Source organism: Zalophus californianus, chromosome 10 (genome assembly GCF_009762305.2).
Source record: "Zalophus californianus isolate mZalCal1 chromosome 10, mZalCal1.pri.v2, whole genome shotgun sequence".
Taxonomy (NCBI): domain Eukaryota; kingdom Metazoa; phylum Chordata; class Mammalia; order Carnivora; family Otariidae; genus Zalophus; species Zalophus californianus.
Window position 1 is genome coordinate 60396460 of NC_045604.1, and position 22621 is coordinate 60419080.

The window sequence follows — 22621 nt, forward strand, 5'->3', positions numbered from 1 at the left end:
GTCTTGCACAATTCACAGCGCTCACCGTAGCACATATCTTCCCCAATGTCTATCACCCAGCCACCCCATCCCTCCCACCCCCGACCACTCCAGCAACCCTCAGTTTGTTCCTGAAATTAAGAATTCCTCATATCAGTGAGGTCATATGATACATGTCTTTCTCTGATTGACTTATTTCACTCAGCATAACACCCTCCAGTTCCATCCACGTCGTTGCAAATGGCAAGATCTCATTCCTTTTGATGGCTGCATAATATTCCATTGTGTATATATACCACACCTTCTTTATCCATTCATCTGTCGATGGACATCTTGGCTCTTTCCACAGTTTGGCTATTGTGGACAGTGCTGCTATAAACATTGGGGTGCATGTACCCCTTCGGGTCCCTACATTTGTATCTTTGGGGTAAATACCCAGTAGTGCAATTGCTGGATCATATGGTAGCTCTAATTTCAACTGTTTGAGGAACCTCCATACTGTTTTCCAAAGGGGTTGCACCAGCTTGCATTCTCACCAACAGTGTAGGAAGGTTCCCCTTTCTCCACATCCCCGCCAACATCTGTCATTCCCTGACTTGTTAATTTTAGCCATTCTGACGGGTGTGAGGTGGTATCTCATTGAGGTTTTGATTTGGATTTCCCTGATGCCGAGCGATGTTGAGCACTTTTTCATGCACCTGTTGGCCATTTGGATGTCTTCTTTGGAAAAATGTCTGTTCATGTCTTCTGCCCATTTCTTGATTGGATTATTTGTTCTTTGAGTGTTGAGTTTGATAAGTTCTTTATAGATTTTGGATACTAGCCCTTTACCTGATATGTCATTTGCAAATATTTTCTCCCATTCTGTCGGTTGTCTTTTGGTTTTGTGGACTGTTTCTTTTGCTGTGCAAAAGCTTTTTATCTTGATGAAATCCCAATAGTTCATTTTTGCCCTGGCTTCCTGTGCCTTTGGTGACGTTTCTAGGAAGAAGTTGCTGCGGCTGAGGTCGAAGAGGTTGCTACCTCTGTTCTCCTTTAGGATTTTGATGGACTCCTGTCTCACGTTTAGGTCTTTCAACCATTTGGAGTCTATTTTTGTGTGTGGTGTAAGGAAATGGTCCAGTTTCATTCTTCTGCATGTGGCTGTCCAATTTTCCCAACACCATTTGTTGAAGAGACGGTCTTTTTTCCACTGGACATTCTTTCCTGCTTTGTCAAAGATAAGTTGACCATAGAGTTGAGGGTCCATTTCTGGGCTCTCGATTCTGTTCCATTGATCTATGTGTCTGTTTTTGTGCCAGTACCATACTGTCTTGATGATGACAGCTTTGTAATAGAGCTGGAAGTCCGGAATTGTGATGCCGCCAGTTTTGCTTTTCTTTTTCAAGATTCCTCTGGCTATTCGGGGTCTCTTCTGGTTCCATACAAATTTTAGGGTTATTTGTTCCATTTCTTTGAAAAAAGTGGATGGTATTTTGATGGGGATTGCATTGAATGTGTAGATTGCTCTAGGTAGCATTGACATCTTCACAATGTTGGTTCTCCCAATCCATGAGCATGGAACGTTTTTCCATTTCTTTGTGTCTTCTTCAATTTCTTTCCTGAGTATTTTATAGTTTTCTGAGTACAGATCCTTTGCCTCTTTGGTTAAATTTATTCCTAGGTATCTTATGGTTTTGGGTGCAATTGTGAATGGGATCGACTCCTTGATTTGTCTCTCTTCTGTCTTGTTGTTGGTGTATAAGAATGCCACTGATTTCTGTGCATTGATTTTATAGCCTGCTACTTGACTGAATTCCTGTACGAGTTCTAGCAGTTTTGGGGTGGAGTCTTTTGGGTTTTCCACATAAAGTATCATATCATCTGCAAAGAGTGAGAGTTTGACTTCCTCTTTGCCGATTTGGATGCCTTTGATTTCTTTTTGTTGTCTGATTGCTGTGGCTAGGACTTCTAATACTATGTTGAATAGCAGTGGTGAGAGTGGACATCCCTGCCGCGTTCCTGATGTTAGGGGAAAAGCTCTCAGCTTTTCGCCATTGAGAATGATATTCGCTGTTGGTTTTTCGTAGATGGCTTTTATGATATTGAGGTATGTACCCTCTATCCCTATACTCTGAAGAGTTTTGATCAAGAAAGGATGCTGTACTTTGTCAAATGCTTTCTCTGCATCTATTGAGAGGGTCATATGATTCTTGTTCTTTCTTTTGTTAATGTATTGTATCATGTTGATTGGTTTGCGGATGTTGAACCAGCCTTGCAGCCCAGGGATAAATCCCACTTGGTCGTGGTGAATAATCCTTTTAATGTACTGTTGGATCCTATTGGCTAGTACTTTGGTGAGAATTTTTGCATCCATATTCATCAAGGATGTTGGTCTGTAATTCTCCTTTTTGATGGGATCTTTGTCTGGTTTTGGGATCAAGGTAATAGGGGCCTCATAAAATGAGTTTGGAAGTTTTCCTTCCATTTCTATTTTTTGGAACAGTTTCAGGAGAATAGGTATTAATTCTTCTTTAAATGTCTGATAGAATTCCCCTGGGAAGCCATCTGGCCCTGGGCTTTTGTTTCTTGGGAGATTTTTGATGACTGCTTCAATTTCCTTAGTGGTTATAGGTCTGTTCAGGTTTTCTATTTCTTCCTGGTTCAGGTTTGGTAGTTGATACATCTCTAGGAATGCACCCATTTCTTCCAAGTTATCTAATTTGCTGGCATAGAGTTGCTCATAATATGTTCTTAAATTGTTTGTATTTCTTTGGTGTTGGTTGTGATCTCTCCTCTTTCATTCATGATTTTGTTGATTTGGGTCATTTCTCTTTTCTTTTTGATCAGTCTGGCCAGGGGTTTATCAATCTTGTTAATTCTTTCAAAGAACCAGCTCCTAGTTTCGTTGATCTGTTCTACTGTTCTTTTGGTTTCTAGTTCATTTATTTCTGCTCTGATCTTTATTATTTCTCTTCTCCTGCTGGGTTTAGGCTTTATTTGCTGTTCTTTCTCTAGCTCCTTTAGGTGTAGGGTTAGGTTGTGTATTTGAGACCTTTCTTGTTTCTTGAGAAAGGCTTGTATTGCTATATACTTTCCTCTCAGGACTGCCTTTGCTGTATCCCAAAGATTTTGAACAGCTGTGTTTTCATTTTCATTGGTTTTCATGAATTTTTTAAATTCTTCTTAATGTCCTGGTTGACCCATTCATTCTTTAGTAGGATGCTCTTTAGCCTCCATGTATTTGAGTTCTTTCCGACTTTCCTCTTGTGGTTGAGTTCTAGTTTCAAAGCATTGTGGTCTGAAAATATGCAGGGAATGATCCCAATCTTTTGGTACTGGTTGATACCTGATTTGTGACCTAGGATGTGATCAATTCTGAAGAATGTTCCATGGGCACTAGAGAAGAATGTGTATTCCGTTGCTTTGGGATGGAACGTTCTGAATATGCCTGTGAAGTCCATTTGGTCCAGTGTGTCATTTAAAGTCTTTATTTCCTTGTTGATCTTTTGCTTAGATGATCTGTCCATTTCAGTCAGGGGGGTGTTAAAGTCCCCCACTATTATTGTATTGTTGTCAATGTGTTTCTTCGCTTTTCTTATCAATTGCCTTATATAATTGGCTGCTGCCACGTTAGGGGCATAGATATTTACAATTGTTAGATCTTCTTGTTCGATAGACCCTTTAAGTAGGACATAGTGTCCTTCCTCATCTCTTATTACAGTCTTTGGTTTAAAATCTAGTTTGTCTGATATAAGGATTGCCACCCCAGCTTTCTTTTGGTGTCCATTAGCATGGTAAATGGTTTTCCACCCCCTCACTTTCAATCTGGGGGTGTCTTTGGGTCTAAAATGAGTCTCTTGCAGACAGCATATGGATGGGTCTTGTTTTTTAATCCAATCTGATAGCCTGTGTCTTTTGATTGGGGCATTGAGCCCATTTACATTCAGGGTAACTATTGAAAGGTATGAATTTAGTGCCATTGTATTGCCTGTAAGGTGACTGTTACTGTATGTTGTCTGTGTTCCTTTCTGATCTTTGCTGCTTTTAGGCTCTCTCTTTGCTTAGAGGACCCCTTTCAATATTTCTTGGAGGGCTGGTTTCGTGTTTGCAAATTCCTTCAGTTTTTGTTTGTTCTGGAAGCTTTTTATCTCTCCTTCTATTTTCAATGACAGCCTACCTGGATATAGTATTCTTGGCTGCATATTTTTCTCGTTTAGTGCTCTGAAGATATCTTGCCAGTCCTTTCTGGCCTGCCAGGTCTCTGTGGATAGGTCTGTTGCCAATCTAATATTTTTACCATTGTAGGTTACATATCTCTTCTCCCGAGCTGCTTTCAGGATTTTCTCTTTGCCTCTGAGACTCGTAAGTTTTACTATTAGATGTCGGGGTGTTGACCTGTTTTTATTGATTTTGAGAGGGTTTCTCTGTGCCTCCTGGATTTTGATGCCTGTTTCCTTCCTCACATTAGGGAAGTCTCTGCTATTATTTGCTCCAATATACCTTCTGCCCCTCTCTCTCTTTCTTCTTCTTCTGGGATCCCAATTATTCTAATGTTGTTTCGTCTTATCGAATCACTTATCTCTCGAATTCTGCCCTCGTGATCCTCTAGTTGTTTCTCCCTCTTTTTCTCAGCCTCTTTACTTTCCATCATTTGGTCTTCTATATCACTGATTCTCTCTTCTGCCTCATTTATCCTAGCAGTTAGTGCCCCCATTTTTGATTGCACCTCATCAATAGCCTTTTTGATTTCGACTTGGTTAGATTTTAGTTCTTTTATTTCTCCAGAAAGGGTTTCTCTAATAACTTCCACGCTTTTTTCAAGCCCAGCTAGTATCTTTAAAGTCATGATTCTGAACTCTAGGTCCGACATCGTACTAATGTCCGTATTGAGTACGTCCCTGGCTGACGGTACTACCTCTTGTTCTTTTTGCTGAGGTGATTTTTTTCGTCTTGTCATTTTGTCCAGAGGAGAATAGATGAATGAGAGAACAAAATGCTAACAGGTTTACAACGTCTCCAGCAAATATACTGTATACAAATCAGAAAAGACCTGAAACCAGGGGAAAAGAAAGGGAAAGAAAGAAAAAAGTAAGAGAAAAAATAAAAGATAAAAAAAAGATAAAAACAAAAACAGAACAATACAAAAAAAGCAGAATGTGATCAAATATGATCAGGCTAGTGCATAGATCAATGCCACACACTAGATTTTGGGCGTATTTTGGTCTGTTAGAAAAAAGTGCCTCCTAAAATTTTAAAGGAAGAAAGACATATATGTACAAAATAAGGGTTGATACAATGAAGGGATAGAAGATGAGTGTAAAGATGAAACGTATAAAAGATTTTATAAAAGGACTTGATAAGATAAGAAGTTGTTTGAAAAAAGAAAGAAGATTTAAAAAAAAAAAAAAGAAAAAAAAGGGAGAGAATGTGATCAGGCAGGAGACTAGAACAGAACCATACACTAGTGATTTAGGGTATATTTTTATCTGTTAGAAGAAACTGTATCTCAAAATTTTAAAGAGAGAACAACTTATATATATATGCCAAAAATAAGGGTAACTACTATGAAGGGATAAAATATGACTCTAAAAATGAAAAATAAAAAATGTTTTTTTTTTTTTTAAAGAGATTGATAAGATGTTGGTTGAAAAAGGGAAAAAGAAAAAGAAAAAAAAAACAGTTAACAAAAATTAACTTTGATGAACTAATGAATCATGGTAAAAAAAAGCCATGAATTCTGTGTGCAGTATTCCCCTAGCGCTGGATTTCCCCGTTCTCCTTGATCGGTAAACTTGGTATTGGCTTGCTGGCTGTTCGTGCTGATCTTCTGGGGGAGGGGCCTGTTGCCGTGGTTCCCAAATGTCTTTGCCGGAGGCTGAATTGCCCCGCCCTTGTCGGTCCGGGCTAAGCAAGCTGCTCGGGTTTGATCTCAGGAGCTTTTGTTCCCTGCAAGCTCTCCCTACACCCTTGGAGGACCAGGGCAAAAATGGTGGCCTCCCAATCTCCACCCGGAGGAGCTGAGAACTCGGGGCCCCGCTCCTCAGTGCGCCCCCAGAGAAAAGCAGTCACTCCCTTGTCCCCGGTCTCCAGCCACGCTCCGTGCTCACCCGGCCTGTGACCGAGCGTTTGTATCTCTGGCACCCGACCCCGTGTGGAGTCTCCAAACCCAGCAGATCCCTGCGGTGCGTTCCCGCGCCGCTCCTCCCCGGGAAGGAAGGGGAGTCTCCCCGGATCTGCCACCTGTTGGGTCCCTGCTGCTGGAGCAGTGGCCCGACTGGGCCGCGGATCACAGTTTATGGCAACCCGAAGCTGAGAGCCCGCGCCTCAGCTCCGTCTCTGCAGCCGGCTTCCCCGCTCCGATACCTGGGAGCTCTGCTGCACTCAGGCTCCCCCGGTCTTTCTGTGACCCCGCGGGTCCTGAGACCCCACTGTCCCGCGAGGGTTCCACCCCCGCTTAGCCACTGGAGCGACGTCCCTCAGCGGAGCCGACTTCTAAAAGGTCCAATTTTGTGCTCCGCGGCTCTAGCACTTGCCAGAAGCGGCCAAGGAGACCCCCTTCCCCCGCCGTCTATCCTCCCGAATATCGCCTTGGATTCACTTCTCCCCACGTCCTACCTTCCAGTAAGTGGTCGCTTCTCTGTTCAGATAATTGTTGCTACTCTCCTCTTTGATCTCCTGTTGAGTTCGTAGGTGTTCAGAATGGTTTGATCCCTATTCAGCTGAATTCCTGAGACCAGACGAAATCTAGGTCTCCTACTCCTCCGCCATCTTGCTCCGCCCCCTCTTCTATTTATTTTTATTTTTAAAGTGCACAGCAACATTTTTTTTTAAAGATTTTATTAATTTATTTGAGAGAGAGAGAATGGGACAAAGAGAGGATGAGATGGAAGAGGGTCAGAGGGAGAAGCAGACTCCACGCTGAGCAGGGAGACCAATGTGGGACTCGATCCTGGGACTCCAGGATCATAACCTGAGCTGAAGGCAGTCGCCTAACCAACTGAGCCACCCAATAATTCTATTTAGGTTTTGATTGAGCTTGCATTTATTTCTTTTCTTTTTTATATTTTATTTCCTTTTATTAAAAATCAATTAATTAACATATAGTGTCTTATTAGTTTCAGAAGTACAGTTTAGTGATTCATCACTTGCATAAAATACCCAATGCTCTTTTTATTTTTTAAGACCAACTCATTTATTTGACACATTAAGTGAGGCAAAGAAAAATATATGCAACTGCATAAAAAGGATCACATTCTCATACTACTTGAACATACAGCAGTGGTCAAAAATATTGAATTGTGGAATGGATCCCAAGATTTAATGCAAAAAACACCCTGTACAGAAAAACTTCAGGCTTCTAACTTCACTGAATCCAATACTAAACATGCTTCCTTATATTCCTCAGTTTCTTCCAAGTCTTTTTCACTCTCTAATAACTGAAGAAGATCGGTATATGCTGCTTCCAACCTGCGCTGGCAATCTGGGATCATCATCCGGGACTCTTGCAGGATCTCTGCCTGCTTTTTAATGGCATAATTTTCACCATTTTCAGCTTTCATTTTTTTGATCTTATCTTCTTGTTGTTTTGCTTCTTTCTCATACATCATTTTTTCTTTGACCAATCGCTTCACCGCGCTGGTTTTGATCTTGATCTGCCTCACGTGAGGATCAGCCATGATCCCTCGAGCGCCCCGGAAGGAGGGGTGGAGAGCTAGGGTAACCATGGAGGAAGACTGCAGGTAGAAGGCGGTAGTGTCGGTGTAGTCGCCAAGGCCCCATGCCCCCAGTGCTCTTTATATCAAGTGCCCTCCTTAATGCCCATCACCCAGTTACCACCTCCCTCCCTCCCCTCCAGCAACCCTCAGTTTTTTTCCTATAGTTAAGAGTCTTTTATGGTTTGTCTCCCTCTCTGATTTCATCTTATCTTATTTTTCTCTCCCTTCACCTATGTTCATCTGTTCTGTTTCTTCAGTTCCACATATGAGTGATATCATATAATTATTTTTCTCTGATTGACTTATTTTGCTTAGCATAATACCTTCTAGTTCCATCCAAGTCTATTACAAATGGTAAGATTTCATTTTTTTTTGATCACTGAGATATATATATATATACCACATCTTCTTTACCCATTCATCTGTCGATGGACATCTGGGCTCTTTCCATGGTTTGGCTATTGTGGACATTGCTACTATAAACCTTGGGGTGCAGGTGCTTCTTCGAATCACTGTGTTTGTATCCTTGGATAAATACCTAGTAGTGCAATTGCTGGGTCATACGGTAGTTCTATTTTTAACTTTTTGAGGAACCTTCATACTATTTTCCAGAGTGGCTCTACCAGCTTGCATTCCCCCAACAGTGTAAGAGGGTTCCCTTTTATCTGCATCTTTGCCAACATCTGTTGTTCCTGACTTTTTAATTTTAGCCATTCTGACTGGTGTGAGGTGGTATCTCATTGTGGTTTTGATTTGTATTTCCCTGATGCCCAGTGATGTTCAGCTTTTTATCGTGTGTCTGTTAGCCATTTGTATGTCTTCTTTGGAGAAATGTCTGTTCATGTCTTCTGCCCATTTCTTGACTGGATTTTTGGTTTATTGGGTGTTGAGTTAGATAAGTTCTTTTTTTTAAATTTTATTTTATTATGGTATGTTAATCATCATACATTACATCATTAGTTTTTGATGTAGTGTTCCATGATTCATTGTTAGCATATAACACCCAGTGCTCCATTCAACACGTGCCCTCTTTAATACCCATCAGCAGGCTAACTCATCCCCCCACCCCCTCCACTCTAGAACCCTCAGTTTGTTTCTCAGAGTCCATAGTCTTTCATGGTTCATTTACCCCTCCAATTTACTGCCCTTCCCTTCCTACTATCCTTTATAGATTTTGGATACTAGTCCTTTATCTGATAAAGTCCTTGTAAATAAATATCTTCTTCCATATTGTGGGTTGTCTTTTAGTTTTGTTGACTATTTCCTTTGAGGTGCAAAAGCTTTTTATCTTGATGAAGTGCCAGTAGTTCATTTTTGCTTTTGTTTCCCTTGCCTCTGGAGGTGTGTCTAGCAAGAAGTTGCTGCAGCCAAGGTCAAAGAAGTTGCTGCCTGTGTTCTCCTCTAGGATTTTGATGGACTCCTGTCTCACATTTAGGTCTTTCAACCATTTGGAGTCTATTTTTGTGTATGGTGTAAAAAAAAAAAAGGGTCGTTTCATTCTTTTGCATGTGGCTGTCCAATTTTCCCAACACCATTTATTGAAGAGACTATCTTTTTCCCATTGGATATTCTTTCCTGCTTTGTTGAAGATTAGGTGACCATAGAATTTTGGGTCAATTTCTGGGTTCTCTGTTGTGTTCCACTGACCTATGGATCTGTTTTTGTGCCAGTACCCTCCTGTCTTGATGATTACAGCTTTGTAATGCAGCTTGAAGTCTGGAATTGTGATGCCACCAGCTTTCGTTTTCTTTTTCAACATTCCTTTGGCCAGGGTCTTTTCTGGTTCCATAGATATTTTAGGATTCTTTATTCCAGCTCTGTGAAAAATGCTGATGATATTTTGATAGGGATGGCATTGAATGTGTAGATTGCTCTGGGCAGCATAGACATTTTAACAATATTTTTTCTTCCAATCCATGAGTGTGGAATGTTTTTCCATTTCTTTGTGTCTTCCTCAATTTCTTTCATAAGTATTCTATAGTTTTCAGAGTACAGATCTTTTATCTCTTTGGTTAGGTTTTTACCTAGGTATCTTATGGTTTTTGGCACAATTGTAAATGGGATTGATTCCCTGGTTTCCACCGAATTCTGTGTTCACCCAGCCTGTGACTGAACATTTTTATCTCAGGCACATGACCCTGTTTTGAGTCTTCAAATTTTACAAACTCCTCTGGTATGGACCCATGCCATTCCTCCCTGGGGAGGGAGGGAGTTCTCAATGCGCTTCTGCCTTTTGCTGAGACCCTGCTTAGAGAGGGGTCATCCAACCTTGCAGTGGTTTGCTGGCTATGGCAACACTGAGCAGAAAGCCAGTGCCTAGACTCACTGTTTGCAACCAGCTTCCCTGTTCCGATGCTTGGGAACTCTGCCTCATTCAGGCATCCCTGTTCTTTTTGTGACCCCAGTGATCCTGAGACCACACTGTTCCACCTGGAATTCTGCCCTGCTTCACCACCTGAGCATGTTTCAGGCAGGGAGGTATCCCACTGGAGCAGACTTCTAAAAATTCCAGTTTTGTGCTCCACTGTTTATAATACTTTTCAGTAACTTCCTTAAGCTGGCTCCCTCCCTGCCCCTCACAGTTTATCTTCCAAAATATTGACAAGATTCACATCTTCACACCCCCTACCTTGCAAAAAATGGTCACTTTTCTATTTGTAGAATTGCAGCAATTCTTTTCTCAGATCTCTGGTTAATTTCTCAGATGTTCAGAATACTTTAATAACTATCTAGCTGAATTCCAGGGACCAGACAAAATTAGGGTCCCCTACTCCTCTGTCATCTTAACTCCTCCTTGATTGAGCTTGCTTTTAATTTATAAGTTAGTTTGCAAAGAATCTGTATCAGTATAATATTGAAAATTTCCATTCACTGTTTATTTAGGTGTTGTTTTATGTCTTTCAACAAAATGGTGTTATTTTATGAGGTTCATTGACTTTTGCTAATATTATTCTTAACTACTCCTAATTTTTTTTTTTTTTTTTAGAAAGAGAATGTGTGTGAGTGGGGGGAAGGGGTGGGGTGAAGGGCAGAGAGAGATTGAGAGAGAGAATCTTAATCAGGCTCACCTCAGCATGGAGCCCAATGTGGGTCTCGATTTCACAACCCCAAGATCATGACCTGAGCCAAAACCAAAAGTTGGTCGCTTAACTGACTGAGCTGCCCAGTGCCCCATTAACTACTCCTACTTTTTAAAACTATTTTTTATTATGTTATGTTAATCACCATACATTACATCATTAGCTTTTGATGTAGTGTGCCATGGTTCATTGTTTGCGTATAACACCCAGTGCTCCATTCGATATGTGCCCTCTTTAATACCCATCACCAGGGGCGCCTGGGTAGCTCAGTCAGTTAAGCGACCGCCTTCGGCTCAGGTCATGATCCTGGAATCCCGGGATTGAGTCCAGCATCGGGATCCCTGGTCAGCAGGGAGTCTGCTTCTCCCTCTGACACTCCCCCCTCTCATGCGCTCTCTCTCTGTCTCTCATTCTCTCTCTCAAATAAATAAATAAAATCTTTAAAAAAAAATACCCATCACCAGACTAACCCATCCCGCCACCCCCCTCCCCTCTAGAACCCTCAGTTTCTTAGAGTCCATAGTCTCTCATCATTTGTCTCCCCCTCCGAATTCTCCCCCTTCAGTTTTCCATTCCTACTATCTTCTTTTTTTTAAACATGTAATGTATTATTTGTTTCATAGGTACAGGTCTGTGATTCAACAGTCTTACAAAATTCATAGAGCTCACCATAGCACATACACTCCCCAATGTCTATTGCTCAGCCACCCCATCCCTCCCAACCCCCACCACTCCAGCAACCCTCAGTTTGTTTCCTGAGATTAAGAATTCCTCATATCAGTGAGATCATATGATACATGTCTTTCTCTGATTGACTTATTTCACTCAGCATAATACCCTCCAGTTCCAGCCACGTCGTTGCAAATGGCAAGATTTCATTCCTTTTGATGGCTGCATAATATTCCATAAACCTATTTTGAATGAAATACTTTACCTCATTTTTTCTCATTGAATGTTTAGAATATAATGAGATTTATATGTGGCTCCTCCCATCAGCACTGTACCTGAGATATATACGAGATACTTGCTGAAATCTCTTATGAGATGTAATAGTTTGTTCATTGACATTTTTGAAATTTTTATGCTTCTGATACCTTCCTATTTTGTATTTCCACTTCCTTTTTCTTTTGAAGATACTCTACCTTATTGTGAACTCAATTATCCATTTAAAATTATTTTTAAAAATGTCATCCAGCTTTCTAAGTGTTACATTATAGGAGAGTTTAGAGTTATATGATCTATCACATGCTGTAAATTATGTTCTAGAAATTCATCCATTTCATGTAGGTATTAAAGTTATTTATGGGCTTCTCTTATTTTTCTAAAACAAACCAACATTTATATTTATTTGGAACAATTAAAATTTTTAACAATCTCAAATTGTTGCAAGAAAGTAAAATAAAATGTTTTCCCTGAGAATGATTTGAGAGGAAATTGCTGGCATGATGCCTCATTACCCCCAAATGCTTTAGTGTTTATTTTCTATAAATAAGAACATTCTTCTACATACCAACAATCTAACCATCAACATCAGGAAATTATCACTGATTTATTACTGCAATCTATTCCACAAAGCGAGTTCAAGCTTTGCCATCTGCCCAGGAATGTGCTCCATGTCAGAAGGATCCAGTCCAGAACCGGGAAATGCACTGAGTTATTGTGTTGCTTTGGTCTCCTTCAATTTGGAACACTTTCTCAGCCTTTCCTTGATTTTTTGACCCTGATGATTTTGCACATTACAAGTCAGTAATTTGTAGAATATTACTCAATTTGAGTTTCAAGTGTCCACATGGATTGGATTCGGGTTATGCATCTTTGGCAGGAATATCACCGAAATGCTGCTGTATTCTTCTCATTGTGTCCAAGAAATTAGGGACTTGATTTTGATTTATCCTATTAATTAAAGTGGTGTCTGCCAGGTTTCTCCATTGTAAAGTTACTCACTTCCCTTTTGCAATTAACAGGATTTTATGGGAAGTTACTCTGAAATTATGTAAATATCCCATTCCTCACCAAAATTTCTTTTCTTTTTTAAGAAAGTTTTAATTTAAATTCCAGTTAGTTAACATACAGTGTAATATTAGTTTCAGTTGTACAATTTAGTGGTTCAACACTTCCATATAACACTCAGTGTTCATCACAAATGCACTCCTTAGTCCCCATCACCTCTTTCACCCATCCCTTCATCCACCTCACCTCTGGTAACCATCAGTTTGCTATCTATATTTAAGAGTTTGTTTTTGGTTTGCTTCTCTCTCTCTTTTTCCCCTTATGCTCATTTGATTTGTGTCTCAAATTCCACATATGAGTGAAATCATATGGTATTTATCTTTCTCTGACTGACTTATTTCACTTAGCTTAATACTCTCTAGTTCTATACATGTTGTTGCAAATGGCAAGGTTTCATTCTTTTTCATGGCTGAGTACTATTCCTCTGTGTGTGTGTGTGTGTGTGTGTGTGTGTGTGTGTGTGTGTGTGTGTGTGTTTATCTATTTATCACATCTTCTTTATCCATTCATCAGTTGATGTGCATTTGGGCTGTTTCCATAATTTGGCTATTATAGATAATGCTGCTGTAAACATCGGGGTGCATGTAACCCTTTGAATTAGTATTTTTGTATTCTTTGGGTAAATACCTGGTAAATACCAGTAGCTGGATCATAAGGTAGTTCTATTTTTAATTTTTTGAGGAACCTCTGCACTGTTTTCCAGAGTGGCGGCACCAGCTTGCATTCTCATCAACAGTGTAGGAGGGTTCCTCTTTCTCCACATCCTTGCCAACATCTGTTGTTTCTTTTGTTGTTGATTTTAGCCATTCTGACTGGTATGAGGTGATATTTTATTGTAGTTTTGACTTGTATTTCCCTGATCATGAGTGATACTGAGCATCTTTTCATGTGTCTGTTAGCTCTCTGGATGTCTTCTTTGGAAAAATGTCTATTCAGGTCTTCTGCCCATTTTTAAATTGGATCATTTATATTTTGGTAATGAATTTTATCAGTTCTTTATCTATTTTGGATACTAACCCTTTATCAGATATTCATTTGCAAATATCCTCTCCCATTCTGTAAGTTGTCTTTTAATTTTGTTGATTGTTTCCTTTGTTGTGAAGAAGTTTTTATTTTGATGAAGTCCCAATAATTTATTTTTATTTGTGTTTCCCTTGCCTCGGGAGACATATCTAGTAAGAAGTTGCTATAGCTGATGTCAAAAAGGTTACTGCCTATGTTCTTTCCTAGGATTTTAATGGTTTCAGGTCTCACATTTAGGATTTTAATTCATTTTTATTTTTGTGTATGATGTAAGAATGTGTTCCAGTTTCATGCTTCTGCATGTTGTTGTCCAGTTTTCCCAACCTCATTTGTTGAAGAGACATTCTTTTCCCCATTGGATATTCTTTCCTGCTTTATCAAAGATTAATTGACCATACAACTGTGGGTTTATTTCTGAGTTTTCTATTCTGTTCTATTGATCTATGTGCCTATTTTTGAGCCAGTACCATACTGTTTCGATCATTGTACACTTTTGTAATATAACTTGAAGTCCAGATTGTGATGCCTCCAGCTTTGTTTTTCTTCTTCAGGGTTGTTTGGCTATTTGGGTTCTGTTGTGGTTCTATACAAATTTTAGGAAATTCTCCATGCTGTTGGTATTTTGATAAGGATTGTATTTAACTTGTAGATTGCTTTCAGTAGTACAGAGATTTTAACAATATTTGTTCTTTGGATCCATGAGCATGGATCAGTTTCTTTCATCAGTGTTTTACAGTTTTCAGAGGACAGGTCATTCACATCTTGTTTAGGTTTATTCCTAGGTATCTTCTTGGTTTTGGTGCATTTGTAAATGGGATTAATTCCTTAATTTCTCTTTCTGCTGCTTCATTACTGGTGTATAGAAATACAACAGATTCCCTATGTTGATTTTGTATCCTGTGACTTTGCTAAATTCATGTATCAGTTCTAGCAAATTTTTGGTGGAGATTTTGGGTTTTATATATGGAGTATCATGTCATCTGCACATAGTGAAAATTGTACTTCTTCCTTACCAGTTTGGATGCTTTTTATTTATTCTTCTTTTCTGATTGCTATGCCTGGGACTTCCAGTACTATGTTGAATAAAAGTGGTGAAAGTGTCTATCCCTGTCTTATTCCTTACCAGAGGAAATGATTTCCATTTTTCCCCATTAAGGATGATATTAGCTGTGGATTTTTCATAAAAGGCCTTTATTATGTTAGGGTATGTTCCTTCAAAACCCACTTTGTTGAGGGTTTTTTTTTTTTTATCATGAATGGATATTGTACTTTGTCAAATGCTTTTTCTGTGTCTATTGAAATGATCATATGGTCTTTATCCTTTCTTTTATTTATGTAGTTCATCACATTGATTGATTTGCTCTAGCTTTATTATTTCCTTCCTTCTGCTGGTTTTGAGTTTTGTTTGTTGTTCTTTCTCTGGCTTCTTGACGTATAAGTTTAGTTTGTTTGTTTGAGATTTTTCTTGCTTCTTAAGGTAGGCTTGTATTGCTATATACTTCCCTCTTAGGACCACTTTTGCTGAATCCCAAAGGTTTTGGACTGTTGTGTTTTCATTTTCATTTGTTTCCATATTTTTAAATTTCTTCTTTGATTTCCTGGTTGACCCATTAATTGTTTAGGAGCATGTTGTTTAACCTCCATGTATTTGTGGTCTTTCCAAATTTTTTCTTGTAGTTGACTTCAAGTCTCATAGTGTTGTAGTCAGAAAAGATGCATGGTATGATCACAATCTTTTTGTACTTGTTGAGGTCTGATTTGTGACCCAGTATATGATCTATTCTGGAGAATGTCCCATGTGCACTTGAAAAGAATGTGTGTTCTGCTGTTTTAGGATGAAATATTCTGAATACATTTTAAGTCCATGTGGCCCAATGTGTCATTCAAAGCCACTGTTTCCTTATTGATTTTCTGCTTAGATGATCTGTCCATTGATGTAAGTGGAGTGTTAAAGTCCTCACTATTATTATATTACTATCAATTATTTCCTTTATGTTTGTTATTAATTATTTTATACATTTGGGAGCTCCCATGTTGGTGCATAAATATTTACAATTGTTAGATCTTCTTGTTGGATTGTCCTTCTTATTATGATATGGTGCCTTTCTTCATCTCTTGTTACAGTCTTTGTTTTAAAGTCTAGTTTTTTTCAACACAAGTATTGCTACTCTGGCTTTCTTTTGGTGTCCATTTGCATGATAAATGTTTTTCCACCTCCTCACTTTCAATTTGCAGGTATCTTTATGTCCGAAATGAGTATCTTGTAGGGACCATATAGAGAGTTCTTGTTTTTGTATCCATTCTGACACTATGTCTTTTGAGCAGAACATTTAGTCCATTTACATTCAGAGTAATTATCGATAGATATATATTTAGTGTCATTTTATTACTTGTTTTGTGGTTGTTCCTGGAGATTTCCTCTGATCCTTTCTTGTTTTTGTCACTTTTGCTCTTTACTTTCCACTCAAAGTCCCCCTTAATATTTCGTCCAGGGCTGGTTTAGTGTCATGAACTTCTTTAGTTTTTGTTGTCTGGGAAACTCTTCATCTCTCTTTCTATTCTGAATGATAACCTTGCTGGATAGAGCATTCTTGGCTGCGGATTTTTCCCATTCAGCACTTTGAATATATCATGCCACTTTCTTCTGGCTTGCCAAGTTTCTGTTGAGAAATCTGAAGTAGCCTTATCGGTCTTCTCTTGTAAGTTTAGGACTTCTTTTGTCTTACTGCTTTAAGATTTTTTCTTTATCAGTATATTTTGCAAATTTAATTACAATATGTCTTGGTCTTGACCTGCTTTTGTTGACTTTGATGGGAGTTCTTTGTGCCTTCTGTATCTTGATGTTTGTTTCTTTCCCCAGATTAGGGAAGTTTTCAGCTATTATTTCCTCAAATAAATTTTCAGCCCCCTTTTCTCTCTTTTTCTTCTGGTTCTCCTATAATATGAATATTATTATGTTTAATGGAGTCACTGAGTTCCCTATCTATTCTCATGTTCCATAATTATTCTTTCTCTCTTTTGTTCAGTTTTATTATTTTCCATTATTTTGTCTTCTATATCACTAATTCATTCCTTTGCATTTTCCAGCCTGAAGTTTATTGCATCAAGCCTGTTTCCAATCTCAGTTATTGCATTCTTCATTTGTTTCTTTTATAACTCTTTTATCTCTATGGTAAGGGTTTCCCTGTTGTTTTTCATTCTTTTTTTTGAGCCCGCTGAGTATCATTATGATTGTTGCTTTAAATTCTCCATCAGGCATGTTACTTATATCTGTTTTGCTTAGATCTCTGGCCATGGCCTTATCTTGTTCTTTCATTCGGGATGAATTCCTCTGTTTTGGCATTGTGCCTAAGTCTCTGTTTTTTTCTCTGTGTTAGAAAAGCCAGCTATGTGTCCTGCTCCTGAGAGTAATGGCTTCATGAAGAAGAGGTCATATGATATCCAGGACCTGGTGCTTCAGGGAGTGTCTCTGCTGTGTGCTGCATGCACTCTGCTATTGTGTTTTGGCTGCTGTCTCCTTCATGCCAGTTGTCTGCAGAGGCTCTCCTTGCCTGCAGTGGGCAATGTTTGGACCTTAGCCAGAGTGTGGCAAGTTTTAACTAGGTGTGCTCTGGTCTGCTTGTTAAATGAGACCTAAAACTACTTCTACTAAAAGTGAAGTCTTGCAAAACTCTCTGGTTAGGAGACATGGTGTGGGGAGGGGTTTCTGCTGATCTTATGGGGGAGGTAGCCCTCTGTGGTGGAACTGAGGCAGCTTTACTGAAAAGGGCAGCCCCATCAGAATGTACCGGTGTGGGGCTCAGTGTAAGCAAGTTAGGCAGTCAGTGTTGGTGCAATACTGGTACCCACATGTGGTCCCATGCTTATGCTGAAGGGTGGGGGAGGGAAATGGCACTGGCCAACTACTTTGTTGCCAGAAGGGTCTCTCCCTGAATGCTAATTTCTGGGACATGCTCCAAGTAGAGCAAATATTCTCCTCACTGTGTGCCCCAGATGCTCTTGAGATCACTGTTTCCAGACTGTATGTCCCCAGGTTGTTTGCCTGCCTCTTTCCAAGAGCAGCCCAAATGCCTCCAGACTCTCCTGGAGCCCAGCCTGCTGACATTTAAATCTTCAGGCTTTAAGCCCCCCTGTTTGCAAGAATTCACAAAATTCAGGCCTTCTCACTTTCAAGCCAGTGGCTATGGGGAATCATTCTGTTTGTGCATTCGCTTGTGTGCTCCGCTCTCTCTTTCCCTTCTCCACAACCATGACTTCCTCCCTTCCATAGCAGCCTGGATCCATTTCTCCCTAAACCAAAGCTCTGCACTTCCTACCTTCTTCTATGTGGCTTTTTTTTCCAGTTTTAGTTGTGGAGTTTGTTCTGGCAGTTTTCAGGTTGATTTCTGTGATATTTAGGTTGATTTGACAATTATCTAGTTGTGTTCCTGGGGCAAGGTAAGCTTAGGATCCTCCTACTCCACAGCTATCTTCTGTGTTTGCTATTTAATACGATCTTTGTTTCCCTTCTCCTTTCTTATTTCTAATTTGTAGGTCTAGCTTTCTTTGTTTGTTTCCCTCTTATATGTATAAGAAGTTATGTTTTCATTTCTATATTTATATCCTATATTGTATAAATATAGTTAATAAAAATTTAAAGTGCATTTTCTAGTGATATAGAAAGCTAATCTATACTTCAATCATCTGCACAAATAAAAGTTGAAATATTTTATTTCCCCCTACTCTCTCTCATGTTTCATCTTCTGTTTGCTTCCCAGCTTGTAACTAAACATATTCAGTTTTGTGTTTATTGTTTATAGAACACATGCACTTAGTGTACTATTTTTTTTTACTAATTTGTTTACTTATCATTCATTCTTCTAGCCACATATATTAGACTTTTTTTTTTTGTCTTTTGATAGAGTCCATTCTTTGCTGGTTCTCTCAAACATCAGAGGCAAACAATCTAAAATGTGACTTGTATGAAGTTGTTGGTAATTGACACCCTTGGATGACTCTTTAGTTGGATATAGATTTCTTTTTTTTTTCTTGTTTATTTTAAAATTTTAATTCCAGTATTGTTAATGTACAGTGTTATGTTAGCTTCAGTTGTAGAATATATTCAACAATTCCATACATTACTCAGAGCTCATCATAAGTGTACTCCTTAATCTCCATCACCTATATCACCCATTCGCACACCCACCTCCCTTACAGAAACAATCAGTTTGTTCTCTATAGCTGATTCTGTTTTTTTTGTTTGTCTCTCTTTCTTCTTCATTCGTTTTGTTCCTTAAATTCCACATATGAGTGAAATCTTATGGTATTTGCCTTTCTTTGACTGATTTCACTTAGCATTATACTCACTAGATCCACCCATGTTGTTGCAAATGATAAGATTTCATTCTTTTTGATGGTTGAATAATATTCAATTGTGTATATATACATATATGTAATATTAAATTGTGTATATATATATATATGCATGTATATATACATATAACACATCTTCTATATCCATTCATCCATTGATGGGCACTTAGGCTGCTTCCACAATTTAGCTGTTGTAAATACTGCAATAAACATAAGGGTGCATATATCTTTTCCAATTAGTGTTTTTGTATTCTTTGGCTAAATAGTAGTAGAAATATGGGATCATAGGGTAGCTATATTAGCTTTTGAGGAAACTCCATACTGTTTTCCACAGCAGCTGTATCAGTTTGCATTCCCACTAACAGTGCATAAGGGTTCCTTTTTTTCCACATCCTTGTCAATACCTTTGATTCTTGTGGTTTTTATTTTAGCTATTTAGACAGGTGTGAGGTGATATCTCATTGTGGTTTTGATTTGATTTGCATTTCCTTGATGATGAGTTATGTTGAACATCTTTTCATGTGTCTGTTGATCATCTGGATGTCTTCTTTGGAGAAAAGTCTTCATGTCTTTTGCCCATTTTTTAATTGGATTTTTTTTTGTTTGTTTTGGTGTTGAGTTGTATAAGTTCTTTATATATTTTGGATACTAACCCTTTATCAGATATGTCATTTGCAAATATCTTTTCCCATTCTGTAAGTTGCTTTTTAGTTTTGCTGATTGCATCCTTTACTGTGCAGAAGCTTATTATCTTGATGAAGTCCCAATAGTTTATGTTGCTTTTTTTCCTTTCCTTGAGAAGATGTATTTAAAAATGTTATTATGGTCAAAATCAGAGAGATTACTGCCTGATCTCTCTTCTAGGATTTTTATGGTTTCATGTCTCACATTTAGGTCTTTAATCCATTTTGAATTTATTTTTGTGTATGGTATAAATAAGTGGTATAGTTTCATTCTTCTGCATATAGCTGACCAGTTTTCCCAACACCGTTTGTTTAAGAGACTTTCTTTTTCCCATTGTATATTCTTGCCTCTTTTGTGAAGGTTAATTGACCATATAATCATGGGTTTATTTCTGGGCCCTCGCTTCTGTTTTATTGATCTATATGTCTATTCTTGTGCCAGTACCATACTGTTTTGTTCATTACAGCTTTGCAATATAACTTCAAGTCCAGGATTATGATTCCTCCTGTTTTGTCCTTCTTTTTCAAGATTGCTTTGGCTATTTGGGGTCTTTGTGGTTCCATAAAAAAATTAGGATCATTTGTTCTAGTTCTGTGAAAAATGCTCTGGTATTCTGATAGGGATTGTATTAAATGTGTAGATTGCTTTGGGTAGTATAGAGATTTTAACAATATTTGTACTTTGGATCCATGAGCATGGAATGTCTTTCCATTTCTTTCTGTCATCTTCAATTTTCTTTCATCAGTGTTTTACAGTTTTCAGAGTACAGGTCATTCACCTATTTGGTTAGGTTTATTCCTAGGTATCTTCTTGGTTTTGGTGCCTTTGTAAATGGGTTTTCTTACTTTCTCTTCCTGCTACTTCGTTATTAGTGTATAGAAATGCAACAGATTTTATATATTGATTTTTCTATCCTGAAACCTTACTAAATTTATTTATCAATTCTCACAGTTTTTTTGGTGGAGTCTTTTGGGTTTTCTATATAGAGTATCATGCCATGTGCACATAGTGAAGATTTTACTTCTTACTTACCAATTTGAATTCCTTTTATCTCTTTTTTGTTGTCTGATTTCTGTGGCTAGAAATTCTAGTGTTATGTTGAATAAAAGTGGTGAGAGTGCATTTCCTTCTCTTATTCCTGACCTTAGGGGAAAAGGTCTCAGGTTTTCCCCATTGAGGATGATGTTCACTGTGGGTTTTTCATATATAGCTTTTATTATGTTGAGATATCTTCCCTCTAAATTTACTTTGTTGAATGTTTGTATCATGAATGACTGTTGTATTTTGTCAAATGCTTTTTCTGCATCTATTGAAATGATCATATGGTTTTATCCTTTCTTTTGTTGATGTGATATATATAACATTGATTTGTTAATAATGAAATATCTTTGCATCCCAACAACAAATCCCACTTGATCATGACAAATAATTTTTTAAATATATTGTTAGATTTGGTTCGCTAATATTTTGTTGAGTATTTTTGCCTCTATGTTTGTCAGAGATAAGGGACTGAATTTCTTTCTTTGTGGTGTCTTTATTTGGTTTTGGTATCAAGGTAATGATGGGCTCAGAGAATGTATTTGAAATCTTTTTGTTCCTTTTTTATTTTTTGGAGTTTGAGAAGAATAGATATGAACTCTTCTTTAAGTGTTTGATAGAATTCACTTGTGAAGCCATTTTGCTGTGGACTTTGATTTGTTGGGAGTTTTTGAGTGCTGATTCAATTTCATTGCTTGTAACCAGTCTGTTCAAGTTTTCTACTTTTTTCCTGCTTCAGTTTTGGGAGGTTATATGTTTCTAGAAATTTATCCATTTCTTCTAGGTTATCCAATTTGTTGGCATATCATTTTTCTTAATATTTTCTTATAATTCTTTGTATTTCTGTCGTGTCAGTTATTTTCTCTTTCATTTCTTTTTGGGGGGTACAATATACTTTATTGAGGATACATGACAAGGTAGGGCCCCCCAAGCCCCTACTCTTCTTCAGAGTGTCTGGGATGGGAACTGTGGTCAGGAGATTCTCAGTGTGTTGGGAGATGAGTTGGTGTAAGAACTCCCCAAAAGCTGAGGGCCTCTCTCTCTTCCTCTTGCTCTTGCTGGGCCTGGTGGTCCAGGGGGCTCTTACTCCTTGGAGGCCATATGGACCGTTACATCCACCACCGAGTTGCTGAAGCCAAATTCACTGTCATATCAGGAAATGAGCTTGACAGAGTTGTCATTGAAGGCAATACCAACCCCAGCATCAAAGGTGGAAGAGTAGGGTCACCGTTAAAGTCACAGGAGACAACATGGTCCTCGGTGTAGCCCAGGATGCCCTTGAAAGGGCCCTTTGGATGCCTGCTTCACCACTTTCTTGATGCCATTGTATTTGGCAGCTTTCTCCAGATGGCAGGTCAGATCCACAACTGACACTTTGTGGGTAGAGACACTGAAGGCCATGCCAGTTAACTCTCTATTTAGCTCAGGGATGACCTTACCTACACCACCAAAAGAAGCAAGGATGGGATGATGTTCTGGGCACCCCGTTGGCCATCACACCACAGTTTCTGAGAGGGGCCATCCACTCTCTTCAGGGTAGCAGTGATGGCGTGGACTGGGGTCATGAGTCCCTCCATGATGCCAAAGCTGTTATGAATGAACTTGGTTAAAGGGCTCAAGTAGTTAGTGATGTAGGAAGCATTGCTGACAATCTTGAGGGAGTTGTCATACCTCTCATGGTTCATGTCCATCACAAACATGGGGCATCAGCAGAAGGGGTGATAATGACGATGACCCTCTTGGCCCCACCCTTCAAGT

At 38.7% G+C, this 22621-nt stretch overlaps 1 protein-coding gene across 1 annotated transcript; it reads right to left on the minus strand.

Moving 5' to 3' along the window:
- Positions 1–7131: 7131 nt before the first annotated feature.
- LOC113933069 (tubulin-specific chaperone A-like) lies at positions 7132–7724 on the minus strand. The gene has a single exon (XM_035722418.1). The coding sequence runs from the start codon at positions 7683–7685 to the stop codon at positions 7311–7313; it is 375 nt and encodes a 124-aa protein (XP_035578311.1). The 5' UTR covers positions 7686–7724; the 3' UTR covers positions 7132–7310.
- Between the last annotated feature and the right edge of the window lie 14897 nt (positions 7725–22621).

Coding starts and splice junctions, on each gene's coding strand:
- LOC113933069 (XM_035722418.1), bottom strand. CDS start 7,685: ATGGTTACCCTAGCTCTCCACCCCTCCTTCCGGGGCGCTCGAGGGATC.